Source organism: Macaca nemestrina, chromosome 9, assembly GCF_043159975.1.
Source record: "Macaca nemestrina isolate mMacNem1 chromosome 9, mMacNem.hap1, whole genome shotgun sequence".
Taxonomy (NCBI): domain Eukaryota; kingdom Metazoa; phylum Chordata; class Mammalia; order Primates; family Cercopithecidae; genus Macaca; species Macaca nemestrina.
In genome coordinates, this window is record NC_092133.1 from 95,177,389 (window position 1) to 95,203,317 (window position 25,929).

Here is a 25,929-nt window from a genome sequence, read left to right on the forward strand (position 1 = left end):
TACCTGGCCTAAACCCAGTAGTTAAAAATCAACTCGTAACTTAGAAACCAATGTTATTAATAGATTCCAGACATTGTATAGAAGAACATTGTGAAACTCCCTGCCCTGTTCTGTTTCTCTCTATCAGTGCCTGAAACCCCTGTCATGTATACCCTAGATTGCTGAATCAATCACGACCCTTTCATATGAAATCTTTAGTGTTGCAAGCCCTGAAAAGGGACAGAAATTGTGCCCTCAGGGAGCTTGGATTTTGAGACGGTAGCTTGCCAATGCTCCCAGCTGAATAAAGCCCTTCCTTCCACAACTTGGTGTCTGAGAGGTTTTGTCAGCGGCCAGTCCTGCTACATGGGGAGGGATCAATGAACAATTCGATTTAATTTAGACAGTGTTTATTTCATATGTTTACTGCTACATTACATCAAGAAATTTCTTATTTTGATGTTATGACAATTCAGCAAGTAAAAAACACATTTCTTTGAAAAATATTTCTAAGCTCAGGCTCTTAACATATAAATATAATGCACAAAATAAACATACTGCAAAAAAACCACCCACCTACAAATTGCTGTATGCATCATTTCTGAAACAGGTAATATTTATAAAAGCATAACTCTACATTGCTTTTATTTTCAGCTCTAAGTAACAGAAAAACTTACTTTGTAAAGTGCTAGATCATAGGCTCAAGGGCATAAGGTGTCTGCCACAACTACTCAACCCTGCTGGGGTAGTGCAAAGACAGCCACAGGTCAAACATACACAGATGTTTTTGTTTGTATTTGTGTTTTCAACACTTTATTTATGGACACTGAAATTTGAATATTATATAATTTTCATGTGTCACAGTATTCTTTTTTTTAACCATTTAGAAATATAAAACCATTCTTAGCTTGCAGGATACAAAAATGGGTAGTGGGCCAGATCTGTCTGATGGACCGTCATTTGTCAAACCCTGACTTAGTGTAGTCAGGATCTGCTCCTAAATCACTTCTAGGAAAACAAACAACAAACTACCAAATCAAGGCACTGGCAGCAAGAAGGTGGGGGATGAATGTTGGGTAGCCAACTTTTTTTTTTTTTTGCAGCGTAATTCACAAAATACAAATAATAATGATGATAACCTCTAACATATAGCTCTTGTGTCTCAGACACTATTCTAAGTGCTTTGAAAATTTCAACTCATTTAGACCTCAAAGCAATCCTAAGATGTTGTCACTATCACTACTCTTTTATGGGAAGGGAATTGAGGCACAGAGATATTAAGTAGCATGCCCCATGCTGGAATTGGGGCCCAGGCGGCAGGATTCCAGAGTCCACACCTTTAACTATGTCATGTTGCTTCTATGAGGAAGAAAAAGCTGGTGAAGAAATTTAGGACTCTCAGAAAAATACAAATGCAGGTATCTCTGCTCCCTGCTCATACATCAACAGTAAGATACACAATATTTCTTACATTGCACTATTTGTTTCCATTGTATAGACTGTAATAAATATTACTGTTTTTAGCTGTTTAAAAATAGCTCAGGCTTTTGCTATATATAAAGGTGTCCCTAATGCAAAACTTGGCTGACATTTAAAAATTTTACAAAAACATTTTAGCTTTTTTTTGAAGGATTAGTTTAGTGCCACCGTCTATATCCATTTGCAAACACACACACACACATAAATAGGATAAAAAGATGCCTTACAGTTTAAAAGAAATATTACACTTACAATACAAATATTAACAACAAGAGTCACTACTGAGACTTAATGTGCGATATCTTCATAGGCATAATAGTTACTGAACGAACAAAGGTTACGTATTTCCCTATGTACAATTATGGATGGATTCCACATGCACATTGAACATCCACAAGTTACATGTTATAGCACATTCACATACACACAGTCCTATATACCAAAAGACATTTAATGTATGTTTAATGATGTTGCCTAATAATTTGTGCTTTTTAAAAGCTTCATATATGTAGACATTTGCAGGTTTCCTTTTAAAACAGAGCAATCTTGGCATCAGATCTGCAACATGATTTCTAGTATAACTGTTTCCCTCAGTACAAATTATTTGAATTTTTGTTGAACACCTTCCAAATATTTAAAATATCTATCCAAGTACCAGTGATCTGACATTGAATGAAACATCAATTCTTAAGAAAGGCTTCTGTATCTGCCACGGTCTTTGCAGTTCTCCCTTTGAATTCTTTAGTATATGAGCTCCAATTGTGTAAAGAGATTTCTGGATACTCAAGGAGCTTCTCACTTATGAGCTTTTGGATGTCTACAGCTGGCTGCCCTGACAGAAAATGTCTTGACATTCATTTTACTCACAGGATTTCTCTCCTGTTTGATTTCTATGTTGCAAAACAAAAGTATGACTTCTGAAAGGCTTCCCTCCTGTTTTATAATTTGCATGACTTCTGCCATTTATATTATCTAATATTTAGAAAAGTCTACAATATGATAAAATTTTCTCCCAAATAAATGTACAGAATCTATGTATTTGCTGATACACAGAAAGAGCAAAGATTGTAGCTGAAAATTTCCCTATATTGATGTGATTCATAAGGTGTACCTCTTGTGTGAATTATCTGATTGTTCTGAAGGATGAATTCAGTCAAGAGAATTTCTCAACTCATCTTACTTCTCAGCCTTCCTCTTCTTTGTGTGTGTCTTCTGATGTGCAGTGAGTTGTGACTTCTGGATAAAGGTTTCCCCACATTCCTGACACTCATAGGGCTTCTCCCCTGTGTGTTTTCTCTGATGTATAATAAAATGTGACTTCTGAGAAAAGGACTTCCCACATTCCTTGCATGAATAGGGCTTCTCTCCCGTGTGAGTCCTTTGATGTAATCTGAGGACCGAATTCACAGAGAAAGATTTGCCACATTCTGTGCATTCATAGGGCTTCTCCCCTGTGTGTTTTCTCTGATGTTTAGTGAGGTCTGATTTATAGTAAAAGGTTTTCCCACATTTATTACATTCAAAGGGTTTCTCCCCTGTGTGAGTTCGCTGATGTACTGTGAGGGCTGACTTCTGGTAGAAGCATTTCCTACATTCCTTACATTCATAGGGTTTCTCTCCTGTGTGAGTTCTCTGATGAGTTTTGAGGTGTGAATTCCTAGAGAAGAATTTCCCACATTCCTTACATTTATAGGGTTTCTCCCCTGTGTGTGTTCTCTGATGTACTGTGAGGTGTGACTTCTGGGAAAAGGCTTTCCCACACTCCTTACACTCATAGGGTTTCTCCCCTGTGTGTGTTTTCTGATGTACCATAAGGTATGCCTTCACATAGAAGAACTTCCCACATTCAGTACATTCAAAAGGTTTCTCCCCTGTGTGTGTTTTCTGATGTTCTATGAGATGTGGTTTCTGGTAGAAGGATTTCTCACACTGATTACATTCGTAGGGTTTCTCTCCTGCATGGGTTCTCAGATGTCTACTGAGAGATGATAGGTGGTAAAATATTTTCTTACATTCTTTACACTCATAGGTCTTATCTCTCGTGTGAATTTTCTGATGTCTTGTGAGGTCTTCATTTTTGGAGAAAGAGTTCCCACATTTATCACAGTCATAGGATTTGCCCTTTGAGTGAGTATGCTGATGTACTATGAGGGCAGACTTCTGACAGAAGAACTTCCCACATTCCTTACATTCATAGGCTTTCTCTGTGGTACGAGTTTTCTGATGTTTTGTGAGTTCTCCATTCCTAGACAGAAAGTTCCACATTCATTAATGTGTAAGACTTTTAAGGCTTTTTGTTCCCCCACACTGGGCATATTTTCCAAGTACCTCTGAGGAATGATTTCTAGAGATGTTCCCATATTGGTTCCATAGGGTTTCTCCACTGTGAACATTCTCTGACCTGCACTGTAGTTTAACATTTGGCAAGGTGAATCTGCATCTGCATTCTATTCACAGGGTCTCTCAATTGCCTGCTTTCTGTTTTGTGTAATCAAGACTCCCTTTATTATTTAATTCAGAAGAGTAAAAAGACTACTTCAAAGTTTCAGTCTCCTGATCCTGCACAAGGTCTCTATGAAAAGGGGCATTCCCATTTGGATTATATTCCTCGGGATTTGCTCTGCAGTGTTAGTTTTCTCATGTTTAGTATTAACTAGTGTCCTCCCATTTCCAGTAACTCCTTCAAGACTCTTGCTTACAAACCTTTAATCTTAAACATTAATTCTTGAACTTGCCTTGAATTTCCAGCTTGGCTTTCCCGGTATCTTGCTTCTAGATCATGAATACTCCATAGGTCTTCTACAAAGGAATCAAAAATTTAATACTTTATAAATATTAACACATTAATATTGTCATAGCATTGATTCTTAGGCTTCAGGCCAATTTCTCATAATGGAAGAACCTCAAATGCAAATTTCCTCTAGCCCATTGTTTTGGAAAAATAAACTAAAACGAACACTAAAAACTGCTGTCACACACAGAAGAAGGAGCCTAGTTGTAGACCCATGTACTCTGACATTTTTACAAATATGACCTTAAGAGCTTGGAGGCGAAAGTTAAAGACAAAAAAAGAACCGGGAAAGGAGAACGCAAGACATTAGAAGTGTTGCTGAACAAGAGTGTGGGAAGTATAGAGAATGCTGTGAGCCCCTTAAGTACCATGAACAGTAAGCAGGATAAGAAAAACTACTGGACAACAGTGTTCCCTGGAATTACATGGAAAAGATTAAACTGGAAGAAGGAGCTGAAGTATACTGAAGTATAGGTCTTTATTGCCTCAAACCTAGATTACTGTGCTAGGATTGCTAGTATTTAGCAGACAAACTTCTACTTTATTTCTTCTTCATCCATCCACAGCAATCTAGGTGTCAATACTAAAGGGACTTTCTCAGAACATCAGTTTCCTCAGGCTTAGAGGAAGAGTCCTGTAGCTTAGACTTTCACTCTCCGTCTAGCTGGCTTTGTTTTCAGGACAGGAAGATGGAGGACCACATATATCCAAAAGGAAGGATTTTCTTAAAAGCATCAGGATAAGCCATCTATACAAGGATGAATTCCTAGTTCTAACACCAGAGATTTTCAATCCTCAACTCATCCTGACCACCAAATCCTGCACTTCTAAAGCACTTGTTACTTATGACTCAGCACTAGTCTTGAATTTCATTTTCATATCTCGCTTCTTCCATCTCTGCTTCCAATTTACTACAGGATCTTTAAAGGTCAAATTATTGAACATCATTCTAGAATCTTTAGTGACCTTCATATTTATGCATCTTTAAATGCATGAAAGCAAGTGAAAGGTTATCAGTAGAGGCTTGGGGTTGGAATTTCATAGCAATGGTGGGGAATACATAAGAAAAGTCACTTGATAAGGAATTATGCAATGTTAACTCAGGCACACATGAAATAAGATTATATGAATGGGCCGGGAATGGTGGCTCATGCCTGTAATCCCAGCACTTTGAGAGGCTGAGGTGGGTGGATCACCTGAGCTCAGTAGCTCGAGACCAGCCTGACCAACATGGTAAAACCCCGCCTCAACTAAAAATACAAAAATTAGCTGGGCCAGGTTGCAGGCACCTGTAATCCCAGCTACTCAAGAGGCTGAGGCAGGAGAATCACTTGAATCGGGGAGGTGGAAGTTGCAGTGAGCCAAGATCGCGCCACTGCACTCAAGCCTGGGCAACAGAGTGAGACTCCATCTCAAAAAAAATCTTATGTTTGGAAAACATTTAAGAGCATAGTAAAATGGAAGTTAACAGGTGTTTTGGGGCCACAAAGAGAAATAAGTTGCATAGGCAAGAGAGGGAAAGACTAGTTCTTGACAGAAAATTCATTTAAATGAATATTACTAATACCTCCTTACCCTTGTAGGTTTTTTATTTTGTCTAAATGACTCAATACTGAGTCAGTATTAGTCATACCATGCAGGCTTCTGGCAATGTACATATGCTGCATTACACAGCTACTGTGGGAATTTAGATCAACAATTTTTATTTTGATCCTAACAAGGAAGGAAGTGGAATGAGCAGAACTATCTTACAAGAAGGTAAAAATATGGGATCAGAATATAAATAGGGCAAAGATGCTGGAGAGGTCAATTTTAGGAGTCCTTATCATAAAAACCAATGCATTAGCCTTAAGAATGGATGAGCTCTTATAGGAGTTAACAAAAAAAGCACAGAGCAGAAAGCAGAGAGTGTCTGTCTGTTGTCAATTATTTTATATATTTTTTATTTCTTTTTTTCATGAACATGAGTCTCACTATTGCCCAGGCTGGAGTGCAGTGGGGCGATCTTGGCTCATTGTAACCACTGCTTCCTGGGTTCAAGCAATTCTTGTGTCTAAGCCTCGGTCTCCCAAGTAGCTGGGACTACAGGTCTGCATCACCATGCCCGGCTAATTTTTGTATTTTTAGTAGAGACAGGGTTTCACCATGTTGGCCAGGCTGGTCTCGAACTGGTGCCCTCAAGTGATCTACCCGCTTTGGCTTCCCAAAGTGCTGGGATTATAGGCGTGAGCCACGACGCCCAACCAGTCTCTTGTTAATTAATATTCATTCTTTCAACAAATATCTAGTGAGCAACTAATATGTAATAGGCATTGTTCCTGATACTGGCAACACATCTGTGCACAAGTTAGAAAATACATCATAAACATTTAAGGAGGCAGGATGAGATTGATTGCCTCAGTGTTATCCAAATAAGATACAGTAGATTTTAGGGGGGATAAGGAGTGCTTTGTGGGAAGGATAAACACTGTATAGCAGGAAGTAGCAACTCTGAAATGAAAGAATTGTTGAGCCGCATAACGATTTTTAATCTGAGTTCAGAGTTTAAAGAAAATATGGGAAGTTAAAATTGGTGCTAAAATAACTGAGGTATTTTATTGTTAATAAAAGGAGGGAGATGCCATTTAAAAAAGTTGTAAGTCAGATTTACAAACACTTTATAGTTGCATACTCTAATGGCAGGGAGTAACTGGCGATGCTAGAGAAAAAGACAAAATACAAGGTAAGGAGGGATTAGAGTTTGTATATAGGAAAGAGAAGTAAATCTATTTAAACCATGTCTAGCAAAGGAGAGAATTTAAGTGGAGAGAACAAAAATTGGAGGTGTGAATTAGGTTTTTTCACATGTGCAAATAAAGTGTCCTTAATCGCTTCCAAAACTATAGGGCATTTATAAAGAGACTACCTAGGCTGGGCACGGCAGCTCATGCCTGTAATCCCAGCACTTTGGGAGGCTGAGGTGGGTGAATCACCTGAGGTCGGGAGTTGGAGACCAGCCTGACCAACATGGAGAAACTCCGTCTCTACTAAAAGTACCAAATTAGCCAGGCATGGTGGCGCATGCCTGTAATCCCAGCTACTCAGGAGGCTGAGGCAGGAGAATTGCTTGAACCTGGGAGGTGGAGGTTGAGGTGAGCTGAGATGGCAACATTGGACTCCAGCCTGGACAACAAGAGCAAAACTCTGTTTCAAAAAAAAAAAGTGAGAGATTGCCGAAAAATATTTCAGAAGGCAAGAGGCACCAACCACTCACCAGTAACATGGGATATAATTTCTTCTAACTCACCAGGGAAACCCCGATGTGGATATTCTACTTCTAATATCCATGGCTCTCTTCCTTGCTTCAACTTGAAGACTGCGTTTGGCTTATTCACATGGTAACCTATGAATGGAAAATATCAAGGAAATGATACAAATTGCTTGGAATTTAGGGACTGTGAAAGATGAGGAAGTGGAATTTCAGGAGAATGATGAAGGTTGCAGTTAGGCTTGGCAAATTTAGATTCTTTCAGTGGGGAGACAGGGACACAAATATTTTTTCTAGTACCCAAAATGCATTTATTAACTTCGAACTCTGAATCATAACTAATGTCAATCATTCAACCCTATAGGGACCTTTCATATTCCAGCAGCCAAGAAGGGAGATGCAAACTAGCGGGATTTACACCTGCGGAAGTTTTCCTCACCCACTGAGACCAGGTGACTATAGTTTTCCAGCATCACATCCTTATACAGAGTCCTCTGAGCAGGGGTCAGTAACTTCCATTCCTCCTTAGTGAATTCCACAATAACATCCTTTAATGTCACAGGTCCCTGGAATAACAAACTTCAGTTCAATCTAAAGTAACCAGAATAGATAGCATACCATTGAAAAGACATGTGAGCTAGCTCTTAGTGTACTAACTGCAAAGTTCACTCTGGAGAGTTAGAATATGTGCCATGCTGTACCCTGCTTTATTCATAGAAGGAATATTTGTTCAGTACATATTTACTGAATTCCCACTCCATGCCTGGAACTCTGCTGAAGATACAAAGATGAAGAAAAAAATGAGTGTCATGTGCCACATAATGACATTTCAGTTAATGATAGAATCCATATATGATGACGATCCTATAAGAAAATATAGTATTTTTATTGTCTGTTTTCTATGTTTAGATACACAAATTCTTACCATTGTGTTACAAACTGCCTACAGTGTTCAGTACAGTAACATACTATAGAGGTTTGTAGCCTAGGAGCAATGGGCGACACCACATAGCCTAGGTCTGTAGTCAGCTGTACTATCTAGGCTTGTGTAAGGACACTCTATGATGTTTGCATGACGAAGTCACCTACTGATACGTTTCTCAGAACATATCCCCATCACTAAGTGACACAGGACTCTATTCCTGTTAACGAGGAGCTTATATTTTGCCAGGGAGACAAAGGTGAAAATGCTAAATTATAGTATGTGAAGCAGATGCCATGACAGAAACAAGTACACAATATGAGATGGCCACAAATGGGGGTAATTATTTGCATTTCATATTGTCATGTTAGATTTTATTAGGTGGTCAAACTAACTTTAGGAATAAAGAAAACACAATTGGAAAAGGCATGGATTCATGAGAAATGGCAAGTTTAGGAAACCACATATAACTTGGTAGGTATGATACCTATGGTGGGTATATACCAATGGTAAGTATATACCATAGGTTGCTAGTTATATACCTATGGTAGGGCATAGGACCAAGATTAGTTAGAAGGTTACAGTGTAGAGTCAAGGGACAGGACAAGAAGAAATTCTGAATCTGTCTTTTGGACTAGTAAAATATACTTTGTATACACACTTAACAAATCTCTGCTTAATACATACATTTGCTTGTATTAATGTTTATTAAGGCAGTGGGTGCGGTGACTCAGGCCTGTAACACCAGCTACTTGAGAGGGTGATATGGGAGAATCAGATGAACCTGGGAAGTCAAGGCTGCAGTAAGACTCTATCTAAAGACAGCGAGACTCTATCTAAAAAAAAAAAAAAAAAAAAAAAAGTAGGCTGGGCACAGTGGCCCACGCCTGTAATCCCACCGCTTTCGGAGGCCGAAGCCGGTGAATAACCTGAAGGCAGGAGTTTGAGATCTGCATGGCCAACATGGCAAAACCCCATCTCTACTAAAAAATACAAAAATTAGCCGGGCATGGTGGCACACACCTGTAGTCCCAGCTACTCAGGAGGCTGAGCCAAGAGAATGGCTTGAACCTGGGAGGCAGAGGTTGCAGTGAGCCAAGATTGTGCCACTGAACTCCAGCTTGGGTGACAGAGCAAGACTCCATCTCAAAATAATAATAATAATAAATTTAACAAGTTTGTTTTTGTTCATATAAGAGAAAACATAAAGAGATATTCTGCTATTTCATACTATGTGAAATGTCTTATATATCTCTGGGATGCTCACCATTCACTGTGTAGATGAAAATACAGACACCAGGAGCCACTGAAGAGACGTGTCAAGTAAGCACTGGAGTTACAGGGGTAAATGAGTGGCTTAGGAGAAAACTTTAATGTAAAAGTGGCAAATGGCACATTAGAAAAATCAGAAAAACAATTATATAAAAGCAACAGCAGTGGGGGAAAGAAGTATAATGTGACTTTGTGATTAATTGGACATTAGTTAATAATCACTAGGAGAAAGGGGGGAGGGCAGCACCCATAATGTCTGTATGCCTTGCTTGTGGGTACAGTCATAGTGCCAATTATTTTCATTCCTTCACTTTTATTGGTAGAACTGTTAAAGGCTATGAAATTTCCTCTAATCATTGCTTTATTTATACTCTATGAAATCTGAAAGGCAGTATTTTTACTTGCAGAACATCTTAGCTGGATATAAATTCTTGGTTCATTTTTTTTTCTTCTTCTTTTGAGATGGAGTCTGGCTCCATCTCCCAGGCTGGGTGGCGCAATCTCGGCTCACTGCAACCTCTGCCTCCCAGGTTCAAATGATTCTTCTACATCAGCCTCCCAAGTAGCTGGGATTACAGGCGCCTGCCACCACACCCGGCTAATTTTTGTATTTTCAGTAGAGACGGGGTTTCAGCATATTGGCCAGGCTGGTCTCGAACTCCTGACCTCAGGTAATCTACCCGCCTTGGCCTCCCAAAGTGCTGGGATTATGGGCCTGAGCCACCAGCCCAGCCGGTCCGTTTTTTTTTTTTTTGACACGGAGTCTCGCTCTGTCACCCAGGCTGGAGTGCAGGGGCTTGAACTCAGCTCACTGCAAGCTACGCCTCCTGGGTTCACGCCATTCTCCTGCCTCAGCCTCCCGAGTAGCTGGGACTATAGGCGCCCGCTACCTCGCTCGGCTAATTTTGTACAAACTAACATTATTATGTGGCAACCAGGAAGTCTGTAAATGAAAACAGGAATACAAGGAAAAGGATAAGTTGGGCAGGAGTTAATGAGTTGAATTTTGTTCATTCTGTGCTTAAAGTGACTATGGAACATAAAAATGGAATTGTCCGTTTTGGCAGATACACATATGAGTAAGTTTCCTCAGACAGAATTTTCAAATATATAAAAAACAGAGTTCTAGAAGAGTCCAAAAAAGAAGCTGTGGGGGCCGGGCACGGTGGCTCACGCCTGTAATCCCAGCTCTTCGGGAGGCCAAGGCGGGCGGATCACCTGAGGTTGGGAGTTTGAGACCAGCCTGACCAACATGGAAAAACCTTGTCTCTATTAAAAATACAAAATTAGCCGGGCATCGTGGCTCATGCCTGTAATCCCAGCTACTCGGGAGGCTGAGGCAGGAGAATCGCTTAAACCTGGGATATGGAGGTTGTGGTGAGCCGAGATCATGGCATTGCATTCTAGCCTGGGCAACAAAGATTGAAACTCCATCTCAAAAAAAAAAAAAAAAAAAAAAAAAAAGGCCAACAGATGGCCAGGTGCAATGGCTGATGCCTGTAATCCCAGCACTTTGGGAGGCTAAGGCACATGGATCATGAGGTCAGGAGCTCAAGACCAGCCGGGTCAAGATTGCAAAACCCATCTCTACTAAAAATACAAAAAATTAGCCAGACGTGGTAGCGGGTGCGTTTAATCCCAGCTAATCGGGAGGCTGAGGCAGAGAATTGCTTGAACCCAGGAGGCGGAGGTTGCAGCGAGCCAAGATTGTGGCATTGCACTCCAGCCTGGGCAAGAGAGCAAAACTCTGTTTCAAAAAAAAAAAGCTAACAGTTATGTAAGAATAACTATTTCTCATATAGCCATAACAGGAAACTATAAAATTTAAAATGGACTGCTTACAGAAGAAGTGAGAAGGAAAAGACTATTTTGTAAACTAAACTGTCCTTCAAAGATACTTATAAATATACATTAACAAAGTGCTCACATCTTTTCATGAAATATTCACTAAAAGACCATTTTCTGGGCCGGAAAATATCTTAAACTAAAAGAATTGAAATCTACCAAATACATTCTCTAAACACAGTAGACATAAACTAGAAATCAGTAACAGAAACTTATCTGGAATGCTATCAAATACTTGAAAATAATAGGTGAGCACTTTGTTTAATGTTATTGGTTAACATGGTTAATGAACTTGGTTCTCTGAAAAAACTAAGAAAGCTGATAAACCTATATTCAGAATGACCAAGATAAAAAATACATGTTAACAACATCAGAAATGAAAAGGGGAATAGTTACTATAGGCCCTACAAACAGTAAAAGGAAAATAAGAGAATACTAAGAACCAGTCTATGTGCATAAATTTGACAACTAAGATGAAATGGATTAATTCTTTGAAAGAAGATAACTACCAAAACTCACTCAGGAAGAAATATCTAAGATAAATAATATTACCTAGTATCAATTCCATTAAATAAACTGAATCTGTAGTTAAAAACGTTTCAACATGACTGACTTCATGAGAAATGGTGACTTAGGGTGCTCTAAGAATTGGTCCCTCCACTGAGGCAACCACTAAAGCTGACAAAAACTGATAGAATCAAGTTTTTGGAACTGTAGAATCTTTTTTCTGTTTTTTTCTTTTTTAACCATCAACCAGTGGAGTACTTTTTTTTTTTCTTTTCTTTCTTTTTATTTATTTATTTTTTGAGACAGAGTCTCGCTCTGTCACACAGGCTGGAGTGCAACTGTGTGATCTCAGCTCACTGCAACTGCAACCTCTGCCTCCCGGGTTCAAGCAGCTCTCCCGCCCCAGTCTCCCAAGTAGCTGGGATTACAGGGGCCCACCACCACGCCCAGCTAATTTTAGTAGAGATGGGGTGTCACATGTTGGCCAGGCTGGTCTAGAACTCCTGACCTTAGGTGACCCACCCGCCTCAACCTCCCAAAGTGCTGGGATTATAGGTATGATCCACTGTGCCCAGCCTCAGTGGAGTACTTAATAAAGAAAGAGGCTGCTAAATTTTGGGGAGAAAGTGCGTGGCACTTTTTTCTTACTGGCCTACTGATATAGTTTGGATGTGTGTCCCCTCCAAATTTCATGTTGAAATATAATCCCCAGTGTGGGAGTTGGGGACTGGTGGGAGGTATCCAGGTCATGGGGGTGTATCTCTTATGGATGGTTTAGCACCATTCCCTTGATAATGAGTGAGTTCTCATTTGGCTCAGATGAGATCTGGTTGTTTAAAAGAGTCTGGCACCAGGCGTGGTGGCTAACGCTTGTAATTCCAGCACTTTGGGAGGCCAAAGCAGGTAGATAACCTGAGGTCAGGAGTTTGAGACCAGCTGGCCAAGATGGCGAAACCCTGTCTCTACTAAAAATACAAAAATTAGATGGGTGTCATGTTCCACGCCTGTAGTCTCAACTACTTGGGAAGCTGAGGAAGGAGAATTGCTTGAACCTGGGAGGCAGAGGTTGCCATGAGCCAAGACTATGCCACTGCACTCCAGCCTGGGTAACAGAGTGAGACTCCACCTCAAAAAAATAAATAAATAAATGAATAACTAAAGAGTCTAGGACCTACCCCTTTTTTCTCTCTTGCTCCCACTGTCACTATGTGATGTACTAACTCCTGTTTCAACTTTCTGTCATGAGTAAAAGCTCCCTGAGGCCTCATCAGAAGCTGAGCAGATGCCAGTACCTTGCTTCTTGTACAGCCCGCATAACCATGAGCCAAGTAAACCTCTTTTCTTTATAAATGACCCAGCCTCAGGTACTTCTTTGTAGCAATGCAAAAAAGAACTAACACAAAATTGGTACTGAGTAGAGCATTGCTATAAAGATACCTGAAGATATAAAAGCAGTTTTGAAACTGAGTAACAAGCAGAGGTTGGAAGAATTTGGAGAGCTCAGAAGAAGACACTAAGATGAGGGAAAGTTTGAAACTTCTAAGAGACTGGTTAAATGGTTGTGACCAAAATGCTGATAGGGATATGGACAGTGAAGGCTAAGCTGATGAGGTCTCAGAAGAAAATGAGGAATTTATTGGAAACCGGAGTATAGGTCTCCCATGTTTTATCCTGGCACAGAGCTTGGCTGCATGTCTCAGGGATCTGTGGAAGACTAAACTTAAGAATGATGACCTAGGGTATATGGCAGAAGAAATTTCTAAGCAGCAAAGCATTCAAGATGTGGCCTGACTGCTCCTAACAGCCTATGATCAAATACAGGAGCAAAGAAATGACTTAAAGTTGGAACCGATATTTAAAAGGGAATCAAAGCATAAAGTCTGGAAAGTTTGCAGCCTAGTCCTGTGGTACAGAAAGAATCCAAGCCCAAGCAGGCCGTGAAGCAACCACTGCTAGAGAGATTAGCATGACTCAAAATGGAGCCAATTAACAATCCAACACAATGGGGAAAATGCCTTAAAGGCATTTCAGAGATCTTCAGGACTGAGCCTTCCATCACAGGCCCAGAGGCCTAGGAGGAATGAATAGTTTCAGGGGCCAGGCCTAGGGCAATGCAGCCCTGTGCAGGCTTGTGACACTGCTCCCCACATCTCAGCTGCTCTGGTTCCAGCTTCAGCTCAAGGGGGCCCAGGTACAGCTTTAGCCCCAGCTCAGGAGGGCACAATCTGTAATCCCTCATGGTTTCCATCTAGTGTTAAGTCTGCAGGTGCTCAGAATGCAAGCATGAAGGAGGCTTGGCAGCTTCCCCCTAGATTTCAGAGGATGTATTGGAAAGCCTGGGTGTCCAGGCAAAAGTCTGCCACAGAGATGGAGGCCCCGCAGAGAAACTACTAGGGCAATGTTGAGGGAAATGTGTGGTTGGGGTACTGCCTAATAGAGCTGTGGGAAGGGGGCCACTGGCCTCCATACTTTGGAATGCTAGAGCCACTAGCCACTTACAACCTCAGCATGGAAAAGTTGAAAGCAGTCAACTCCAGCCATTAAGATTAATCCATTAATCCATTAAGATTAAAGCAGATTTCTTAACAGAAACTATGAAAGCCAAAAGGCAGTGTGATGACATATTAAAGTGCTGAAAGAAAAGAATTCTATTTCAAGAATTCTTTTCCATCAAGACTATCCATCAATAATGCAGATTAAATTAAGGTATTCCAAGATAAACAAAAGCTAAAGGACTCTGTTTCTAGTAGACCTGCCTTATAAGAAATGCTACAAGAAGTCCTTCAGTCTGAAATGAAAGGACATTGGACAGTAATTCAGGGCCATATGAAGCTATAAAGAACACAGGTAAAGGTAACTATATAGGTACATATAAAAGCTGGTATTGTGGTATGTTTTAAATTTTATCTCTTTTTGTTTCCTATAGGATTTAAAAAGACAAATGCATAAAATAGTAATTATAAATATATGTTAATGGTCATACAACATACAAAAATATAATCTGTGACAGTAACAACATAAAAGGGGGAGAAACAGAGCTATATATCAGCAATTTGTATACAGTACTGAAGCTAAGTTGGTATCAATTCAAACTAGATTGTAAAAAATTAGAAAAAAATTGTAATGTTAAGAATAACCACTAAAAACACCTTAAAATATTAACAAAAGGAAATGAGGAGGAAAGCAAAATGGTACATTAGAAAAAATTTAAAAAGAAGGCAGTATTGGAGGGTATTAGTGTATTATCACATTGCTATAAAGAACTACCTGAGGCTGTGCACGGTGGCTCACTTCTGTAATCCCAGCACTTTGGGAGGCTGAGGCGAGCACATCACTTGAGGCCAGGAGTTCAACATGGCCAACATGGCGAAACCTCGTCTTTACTAAAAATACAAAAATTAGCCAGGCATGGTGGCATGCACCTGTAATCCCAGCTACTTGGAAGGCTGAGCCAGGAGAATCTCTTGAACCTGGGAGGTGGAGGTTGCAGTGAGCTGAGATTGCACCACTGCATTCCAGCCTGGATGACAGAGCAGGACTCCATCTCAATTAAAAAAAAAGAAACAAAAAAAAAAAACCACCTGAGACTGGGTAATTTACAAAGAAAAGAGGTTTAATTGGCCCATGGGTCCACAGGCTATCCAGGAAGCATGGCAGTGGAGGCCTCAGGAAGCTTAAAATCATAGCAGAAGGTGAAGGAGAAGTTGGCACATCTTCACATGGCAGAGCAGGAGAGAGAGGGCAAAGGGGGAAGTGCTACATACTTTTAACCAGATCTTGTTAGAACTCACTCACTATCACAAGAACAGCAAGGGAGAAGTCTGCCCCCATGATCCAATCACCTCCCACCAGGCCCCTCCTGCAACATTGAGGGTTATAATTTGACATGAGATTTGGGTGGGGACACAGAGCCAAACCATATCACGGAGGAATTAAAGGAAAAGATATAAACTATGTTGAAGAAAAATGCCAAGTTGCAGAAGTCTTTATCAAACATCATTTTAAACAGATTAGACTCGCCAGTTAAAGGCAGAGATTGACTGAATGGATATCAAAAACATGATTCAAATATATGCCTTCTAAAATTAAATTTAGATCCAAAGACACAAGTAGGCTGAAAAGAAAGGATGGAAAAAGGCATCTCACGAAAATAGTAGTAAACAAAAGAGAGCTGGCTGGCTATACTAAGATAAGACCTAAATAAATGAGACGGCATCCTGTTTTCATGGACTGGGAAACTTAATATGGTTCAAATGATAATACTACCCAAAGAAATCTACAGGTTCAAATATCCTCCAATTCATATGAAATTGCGAGGGGTCCTCAATAACCAAAACAACATTGGGAAAGAAGAATAAAGTCAGAGGATTCACTTCAAAATTTCAAAACTTACTGAAAAGTTAGTTATCAAAACAGTGAGGTACTGGCATAAGGATAGACATACAGTCTAATGGGATAGAACTGAGTCCAGAAATAAATGCATATATCTATGATCATATGATTTTCTTCATCTTTTTTTTTTAATTTTTCTAAGACAGGGTCTCACTGGCTGGAGTGCAGTGGTGCAATCATGGCTTACTGCAGCCTGGACCTCCCCAGGTTCAGGTGATTCCCCTGCCTCAGCCTCCCAAGTATCTGGGACTGAAAGTGCACACCACCCACCTGGCTAATTTTTGTATTTTGTAGAGACAGGGTCTTTTCATGTTGCCCAGGATGGTTTCAAATTCCTGGGCTCAAGAGATCTGCCCACCTTGGTCACCTAAAGTGTTAGGATTACAGGCATGGGGGGACCACGTCCAGCCCCAACTGATTTTCAACGAGGCTGTCAAGACCATTCAGTGGGAAAAGAATAGTCTCTTCACCAAATAATACTGGGAAAACTCAATACCCACATGCTTGAGTTAAATGGGACCTCTACCTCACATCATATGCAAAAATCATTCAAAACAAATCAATGACCTAAATATATGAGTTAAACATGTAGAACTCTCATAAGAAAACATAGCCTACCTTGAATTTGGCAATGGATTCTTCTATATGACACCAAAAGCACAAATAAAAGAAAAATAAATTTGAATTCATCATAATTTAAAGTGTTCGTGCATTATAGAACTCTGTCACAATGGAGAAAAGACAACTCACAGTGTGGAAAATATTTGCAAATCATCTGAGACAGAGTCTCCCTCTGTTGCCCAGGCTGGAATGCAGTGACGCCATCTCAGCTCACCACAACCTCTGCTTCCCAAGTTCAAGCAATTCTCCTGCCTCAGCCTCCCAAGTAGCTGGGACTACAGGCATGCGCCACCCTGCCTAACTAATCTTTGTATTTTTAATAGACACGGGGTTTCACCATGTTGGCCAGGCCAGTCTCAAATTCCTGACCTCGTGATCCGCAGGCCTCAGCCTCCCAAAGTGTTGGGATTACAGCCATGAGCCACTGCGCCTGGCCAATCTTTTTTTTTTTTTCTTAAGACAGTCTTGCTCTGGCGCCCAGGCTGGAGTGCAGTGGTGCCATCTCGACTCACTGCAACCTGCACCTCCCAGGTTCAAGTGATTCTCCTGCCTCAGCCTCCCAAGTAGCTGGGACTACAGGTCCATCTCGACTCACTGTAACCTGCACCTCCCAGGTTCAAGTGATTCTCCTGCCTCAGCCTCCCAAGTAGCTGGGACTACAGGCATGCACCACCAAGCCCAGCTAATTTTTGTATTTTTAGTAGAGACAGGGTTTCACCATGTTGACCAGGCTGGTCTGAACTCCTGACGTCGAGTGATCTGCCCACCGTGACCTCCCAAAACGCTGAGATTACAGGCATGAGCCACTGGGCCTGGCCATAAAATGTTCTTATAATTCAACAACAAAAAGATAAACGGCCCAGTTAGGAAATAGGCAAAGAACTTGAGTGTACATTTCTCCAAATAACACAACTCACCCTTGAACAACACAGGCTTGGATGTAGATTATTTTCAACCAAACATAGATTGAAAATGTAGTATTTGCAAGATTGGAAACCACACATATGGAGGGCCAATTTTTTGCACACATGGGTTCTGAAGGGCTGACTGCAGGACTTGAGTATCTGTGGATTTTAGTACATGTATGGGTCCTGGAACCAATCACCTGCATATACCAAATGATGACAGTATATCCAAATGGCTAAAAAGCACACTAGAAAAATAATTTAAAAAAATAGCACACAAGAAGATGTTCAACATCATTCATCTCTAAAGAAATGCAATGCAAAACCACAACGATAACACTTCACTCTCCCACCCCAATTATAATAGGCATAATTTTAAAAATGGAGAACAGGTTTTGGGGGTATATGGAGAAACTGAAACCCTTGTACATTGCTAATGGGAATGTAAAATGGTGCAGTTGCTGTGGAAGTTTGGCAGTTCCTCAAAAAGTTAAACATAGAATTGTCATACATCCCAGCAATTCCATTTTTAGGTATATACCCAAAAGGATTGAAAACAGGTATCAAATACTTATAGACGAATTTGCCTAACAGTACTATTCATAATAACCAAAAAGTGGAAACCACCCAAATGTCTGTCAATGGATGAATGGATTATATATTCATTGTGGAGTATATACACAATGGCATTTTAGCCATAAAAAGGAATGATGTACTGATACATGCTTCAAGGTGGATGAACCTGGAAAACACGCTAAGTGAAAGAAGGCAGACATAAAAGGTCACATAATGTATGACCTCACTTACATGAAATATCTAGAATAGGTAGATCTATAGAGACAGAAAACATTAGTGGTTGCCAAGGGAAAGAGGGAGAGAGAACAGGGAATGACTGCTTAACGGGTATGGGGTTTTCTTTTGGGATGGTGAAAATGTTTTGAAAGTAAGTAGAGGTGGTGTTACACAACACTGTGAATGTACTAAATATTAATACCTCACAATTGTATAATTTTAAATGATGAATAGTATGTGAATTTCTCTTCAATTAAAACAAGTAAACAAAACCTTTGAACAAAGACAACCTCAGGCCTAAATGGTTTCATTGGTGAATTCAATCAAACAATAAATCAGAAACAATACCAATTATATGTAATTTCTTCCATAAAACCAAGAAAAAATAACCATTCTCAACTCATTTTATAAGGCTCACATGACCCCGAGACCCAAATCTAACAATAACATTACCAGAAATGACAACTACAGTGGTTGCTGGCACCAGTTTGTATCAGCTCAGAAGAGCTAGTTTTCAGGAATTGGCTGGCATGTTATAGCTTGAAATTTGGCATGGTGGGAGTATTTATATCACAGAAACTGGTAAACAGTATAAACCAGATTTCTTTCCCAACCCCTAAAATCTGATTATTAAACATTTACTGGTATACTGATCACTGATCAATATTCTTAATGGTGACAGATGCAAAAATCCTCAACAAAATGTTAGGAAATCTAATTCAGCAATATATTAAAATATACATGTTATGACCAACTTATCCTGGCAATGCAAGTTTGATTCCACATTTGAACATCAATCAATGTTGTTCACTATGCTAACAAACTAAAAAAGAAAACAACATGATTATCCCAGAAAAAGGAAAAGAACATTTGACAAAATTCAAGATCCATTCATGATAAAAATTCTGAACAAACTAGGAAAAGAAGGGAACTTCCTTCATCGGATAAAAGGCATTTATATAAAATCTATAGCTTATACCATCCTTATTATTGAATGGCTAAATTCTTTCCCCCCTAAGGTCAGGTTTCATTATGTACATTCCTTTGATTATATAAAAGGTGATTTTTAAATGAGCAAAAAAAACCACAAAAAAACAAAAAAACAAAATTCATTGTTTTCTACAGCCTACAAGGGCCGTACATATTCTAGCTTCCTCTACCTTTTTGATGTTACCTCTTACCATTCTTACCCTAAGTCATATCTCTCTAGCTTCAATATCCTACATACTGTTTCTGGAACATGTTTTGGGGTGTCTGTATTGCTGTTTTTCTTACCCACAATGCTGCTCCCTCCGATTTCTACTTGACTCTCTATCTCATTTAATTCTAGACTTTCCTCAAATATTGTCTTTTAGGGTAATATTGTCCCAATCAACCTACAACTCGTTCCTCACTTCTCGGTATCACTTTGTCCTCCTAAATTGCTTGAGTTTGTCTCTGAACATACACCTCAGAAATATTACTCAAATGTTGACACATTGTTATAAGGTATATTTTTAAAATCACATTTGTGGCCTGGCACAGTAGCTCATGCCTGTAATCCCAGCACCTTGGGAGGCTAAGGTGGGAGGATCATTTAAGGTCAAGAATTTGAGACCAGCCTGGCCAACATGGGGAAACCCCTTCTCTACTAAAAATACAAAAATTAGCAGGGTGTGGTGGCAGGTGCCTGTAATCCCAGCTACTCGTGAGGCTGAGGCAGGAGAATCACTTGAATCTGGGAGACAGGCTGCAGTGAGCTGAGATTATGCCACTGCACTCCAGCTTGGGCAACAGAGCAAGACTCCATCTTAAAAAAAAAACAACAAAAAAAAACCACACATTTGTTAGTATCAATACCATTGTCTACTTTATGCCAAACAGGCAATAACCTATTTAGCATTGCTTTCATGCCATCAGTGCAAGTATCAACAGTGTAAAAGGCAATCTACATCTTAGCACTCTGAGTCTCAACCTCATAGACCCCTTGAGAAGGTCTTGGAGCTCCCAGGGATCTGCAGACCACATTTCAAGAATTGCTGTTTTATTCTAATAGTATTTTGCCTGAAGGTGATTTTTAACTATTTCTACGTTTCTAATTTAGTATATGGGCTCTCGTTCATAAAACTCATTAAACACACACACAGACACACAGCGAAACAAAGTAAGGGCTAAATAAATGACTCACCTGGAACTTGTTCATTTTCTGCTGCTCTTGGGAAAGGCTGAAAACTACAAAGCCAGAGCAGAAATCATAAGGGACCTTATCTGGCAGCCCCAGGAATCACCTGTGAGAAATTTCCATACAACATTTTAGTAAAATATATACCTCTGAGAAAACGTATCTTTGACCCATTAGAAAGCATAGTAAGGACCATGATGAAGTGGCATCCGCCTGTCCACTTCTGACTCTGATATTAATCTTGATGAGCCTGTGACATTTTTGAATGAATCTATACATTTCTTTCCTACTGACTGTTTTGAAAATTATGTTTCTGTTTTCTGAATAACACAAAAGAATCAAAAACTTAAATATCCAATCATGACTGATTAAATAACATGTATAATATATCCAAAGTATGGAGCCCTTTGCTGACACTAGAAATGATGTTGAAGAGATATATTTATTGGTACATAAAAGGTAATCAAGCTACATATCATAAGCATTTTTTTCTATTATAAACCCAAGGTTAGAAAGTCTTTTCAAAGTTCTCAAAAATAAGACATTTCTTCTTCCTTAATTGCAGTTTCTCAAAAACTACTTCTCCAAGAAACTTCTTTTGATGTAAATATGATATAATGAACTTAAAGACTCAGTCCTACGCTAGGCTCTGCTATTAATAAACTTAGTGATTGCCTTAGTTTCAATGCTTTTGTCTTTAAAATGAGTAGGAATTAGATAATCTTGAACAACCCTTCATGTACCATTCAGATTCTATAAGTCTTCACTCAGGATCACCAAAACAGACAGTACCTGCAATGCACTGTACCCTCAAAACTTGGGCTGGGCCTAAGGCAAAATTTAATTAGGCCCTGATGAACTCTGACCTGAGAATCTAATCTGCTGACAGTGATACAAATCTGGCTTCTAAAATAACAGTTAGGCATCACAATTCTCAAACAAGCACTTCATATATATATAGTAAAAGGCAACTACATGTCATAATCCTAAGGTCCTTGTCATAAGCAGCAGAAATCATACAGGGCACCCAAATTGGATCTTTGTTCACAGATACATGACCCTATATTTAGAAAAACATAAAGACTCCACCAAAAACACTGGTAGAACTGATACATGAATTCAGTAAAGTTGCAGCATACGAAATCAACATTAAAAAATCAGTAGCAGGCCAGGCACGGTGGCTCATGCCTGTAATCCCAGCATTTTGGGAGGCCAAGGTGGGTGAATCACCCGAGGTCGGGAGATCGAGACCAGCCTGACCAACAAAGAGAAAACCAGTCTCTACTAAAAGTACAAAATTAGCCAGGTGTGGTGGTGCATGCCTGCAATCCCAGCTACTCAGGAGGCTGAGGCAGGAGAATTGCTTGAACCCAGGAGGCGGAGGTTGCAGTGAGCCAAGATCATGCCATTGCACTCCAGCCTAGGTAACAAGAGCAAAACTCCATCTCAAAAAAAAAAAAAAAAAAAAAAAAAAAGCAGCATTTCCATACACCAACAGTGAACAATCTGAAAACGAAATCAAGAAAGCAATCCCATTTACAATAGCTACCAAAAAAACTCCAATACCTAGGAATACATTTAACAAAAAAGTAAAAGATCTTATAATTAAAAGTATAAAACAGACTGGGCACCGTGGCTGACACCTGTAATCCCAACACTTTGGGAGGTGGAAGCAGGTGGATCGCCTGAGGTCAGGAGTTTAAAATCAGACTGGCCAACATGGCAAAACCCTGTCTCCACTAAAACTACAAAAAAAATTAGACAGGTGTGGTGGCTCACTCCTGTAATTCCAGTTACTCAGGAGGCTGAGGCAGGAGAATCGCTTGAACCCGGGAGGCAGAGGCTGCAGTGAGCCAAGATTGCACCAAACTGAGATCTTGTCTCAAAAAGAGTATAAAACACTGATGAATTATATTAAAATGGAAAAATATCCTATGCTCATGGACTGGCAGAATTAATATTGTTAAAATGTCCATAGTACTAAAAGCAGTCTACAGATTCAATGCAATCCATATCCAAATACCAATGACATTCTTCACAGAAATAGGAAAAAAAAATCCTAAAATTTATATGGAACCACCAAAGACCCCGAATAGCCAAAGCAATTTTGTGCAAAAAGAACAAAGCTGGAGGCATTGCACTACCAGACTTCAAAATATACTATAAAGCTATATAAACAAAACAGTAGGTTACTGACATAAAAATAGACACATAGACCAATGGAAAAGAGAATTGAGAAATAAATACATGCATTTATAGCCAATTTCATTTTTGACAAAGGCACCAAGAACATACATTGGAGAAATGACAGTTTCTTCAATAAATGGTGCTGAGAAAACTGGATATCCATATGCAGAAGAATGAAACTAGACCCTGTCTCTAACCATACGCAAAAATCAAATGATAGTGGATTAAAGACTTAAATGTATGACCGGAAACTATGAAACTACTTGAAGAAAACATTTAGAAATGCTTCAGAACATTGTTCTGGACAAAAATTTTTTGGTAAGACCTCAAAAGCACAAGCAACAAAGACAAAAATAGACAACGGGATTACATCAAACTAAAAAGCTTTGGCACAGCAAAGTAAGCAATCACGGTGAAAAGACACCTAAAGAATCGGAGAAAATATTTGCAAACTACCCATCTGACAAGGAATTAATAACCAGAACATATAAGGAACACAACAGCCAGAAAACAAAAGAAATGATTTTAAAAAATTGAGCAAATGATCTGAACAGACATTTCACAATAGAAGACATACAAATGGCCAATAGGTATATGATAAAATGTTCAACATCACTAATCATCAGACAAACGCAAATCAAAACCATAATGGGATATCATTTTACCTCGTAAAAGAGCTATTATAAAAAAGGCAAAAAAAAAGAAAATGCTGGGACATGGAGAAAGGAGAACCCTCACACACTCTTGGTGGCAATGTAAACTAGTACAGCCACTGTGGAAAACAGTGTGGATGTTCCTCAAAAAATTAAGAACAGAATTACCATATGATCCAGCAATCTCACTGCTATGTATATATCCAAAAGAAAGGAAATCAGTATATTGAAGAGATCTCTGCACTCCCATTTTTATCGCAGCACTACTCACAATAGTCAAGGTATAGAATCAACCTAAGTACCCATCAATGCATGAATAGATAATGAAAATTGTGGTATATATACACAATAGAGTATTTTTCAGCCATAAAAAGAAGGAAATTTTGTCATTGCAGCAACAAAGATGGAACTGGAGGACATTATGTTACACGAAATAAGCCAGGCACAGAAAGACAAATATAATGTTCTCACTCATACACAGGAGCTAAAATAGTTGATCTCATGAAAGTAGAAAGTAGAATGTTGGTTACCAGAGGCTACGAGGAGAAGCAGGGAGTGAGGAATGAAAAGAGGTTGGTTAATGGGTACAAAAATACTGTTAGGTAGAAGGAATAAGTCCTAGTGTTCAGTAGCACAGTATGGTGACAAGTGTTAACAATAATTTATTGTGTATATCAGAATAGCTACAAGATTTGGAATATTCACAACACAAGGAAATGATAAATGAGGTGGTGGATATTATAATTACCCTTTTATCATGACATATTGTATGCATATATCAAAATATCACACGTACCCCATAAATATGTATATTATGTACCAAAAAAAAAAAAACTAAAATCAGCAGCAAAAACCACTTCCAGCTAGCATGGTGCTTACAAAATGCCTAAGCTCAGTTATCAGCCAATGAGAGGCATTATCATATCACCACCATAAAATGGGGGAACTGATGAACTGCAGTTTTCATCTTTAAAAAAATTCTTTGTCCCATTTCCTGTCTTTAGAAACTAGCCTCTGGGCTGGATGGGATTCCCCGCTTCTCCTGTAAAATGCAAAATTGAGCCCTCAAATTGTGGTTTCAATTTACACGTTTCACAGTCCTCTGAGAAGACACTAAGGTTGGAGGATGCAGGAAGGCCTTAAATAATTAACCTTTTGACTCAAGGGCTCTGAAGATTCCCCCAAGCATTTTTGGAAACACAACACTACGTGGTTAAGACTGGGTTCAAGTACACTCCACAGCTACGTTCTGGTGGTGCTCAAGGGACAAATGTGCTAAATACAAGCCAAGACTGGATTTTAGTGTGGGAAGGCGCATGAATTCAGAGGAAAAAGTGAGGATTTACAACCCACCTGCTAATACTGTGGGTAAAATAATTTCTCTCTCTGAATCTTTAGTAGTCACATTTATTTAAATGGAGGTGGTTCAGTCGAAAGGATGGTTACGATGATTAAATGAGCCAATAATGAAAACAACATGTCTTGTAATAATAGAAGCAGCTCACCTTTATTGAGTCCTGTATCATACTTTACATCTACTACCCTATTCAGTACCCAAAGGCCCCCATCATTTGCCAAATGGGCGTCCAGCCGCAGCGGGACCACCTACAGAGGCTGTACCGGAGCCCACGTCCCTGTGGCTTTCGAGCGCCGAGTCTGCAGCGGCCAGCGCGCCTGACGTGGCAGCTCCGGTCACGTCACACAATGTGGCTACTCCGGGCGCCCGCTGCCCGGCCACCGCAGGCCTTCTCTGGCCACCCCTCAAGCAGGTCGCGCAAACGCCATTCCGGGCAGGAGCGCCAGCGCAGATGGCCAACCTCCCCGCCAGGCCGCTCCCACCCGGGACCCTCCGCGGAGGCCGCTCCGGGGCCAGGAGGCGGCTTCCAGGCTCGAGACCCCGCCTCCCGGGCCCTGCCCGCCCGCAAAAGCCTTCGACACACCTGCAGGGTCTCGGCCTCTGCTCCTGGCCAGCGCCGGGCCCAGGCCCCGCCCTTTGCGGCCCAGCCGAGACCCGGAGGCAGCGGAGTCCTCTCCCCACCCTAGGGCGTAAGACAAAAACGCCAACGCCAGAAAGGAGACGACACTGCACATGCGCAGAACGCTTCCCGAGCCCTACTCCAGAACTACGCTTCCCAGAAGGCCCGGCTGCGACTCCATCTTGGATGACGTCGTGAGG

General features: G+C 40.1%; 1 protein-coding gene across 4 annotated transcripts; it reads right to left on the minus strand.

Annotated features, from left to right (window-relative positions):
* Window positions 1-372: 372 nt before the first annotated feature.
* On the minus strand, window positions 373-25,823 carry LOC105463233 (zinc finger protein 25). 4 transcript variants are annotated; one of them, XM_071070150.1, is made up of 7 exons: window positions 25,107-25,233; window positions 20,920-21,019; window positions 17,053-17,075; window positions 7,936-8,062; window positions 7,536-7,631; window positions 4,194-4,257; window positions 373-3,703 (listed from the first exon to the last, which is right to left on the minus strand). In XM_071070150.1, exons 4-7 carry the CDS (start codon window positions 7,967-7,969, stop codon window positions 2,635-2,637), a joined length of 1,263 nt encoding a protein of 420 aa, XP_070926251.1. In that variant the 5' UTR covers window positions 7,970-8,062; window positions 17,053-17,075; window positions 20,920-21,019; window positions 25,107-25,233; the 3' UTR covers window positions 373-2,634. The 4 variants fall into 4 exon arrangements, with proteins under 4 accessions (XP_070926251.1, XP_011708529.2, XP_011708528.2 ...); XM_011710227.3 differs by lacking the exons at window positions 17,053-17,075; window positions 25,107-25,233 and adding an exon at window positions 25,694-25,823; XM_011710226.2 differs by lacking the exons at window positions 17,053-17,075; window positions 25,107-25,233 and adding an exon at window positions 25,259-25,780.
* Window positions 25,824-25,929: the final 106 nt, after the last annotated feature.

What these genes read in the sequence shown, in the direction of transcription:
- LOC105463233 (XM_024787169.2), bottom strand. Translation starts at nt 18,059, where the DNA reads ATGTGTGGTTTCCAATCTTGCAAATACTACATTTTCAATCTATGTTTG. An exon ending in CAAGCCTGTGTTGTTCAAGG is followed by an intron (nt 8,063 to 17,972) that starts GTGAGTTGTGTT and finishes TTGTTATTCCAG; the next exon opens with GGACCTGTGACATTAAAGGA. An exon ending in TAGTCACCTGGTCTCAGTGG is followed by an intron (nt 7,632 to 7,935) that starts GTGAGGAAAACT and finishes TTCCATTCATAG; the next exon opens with GTTACCATGTGAATAAGCCA.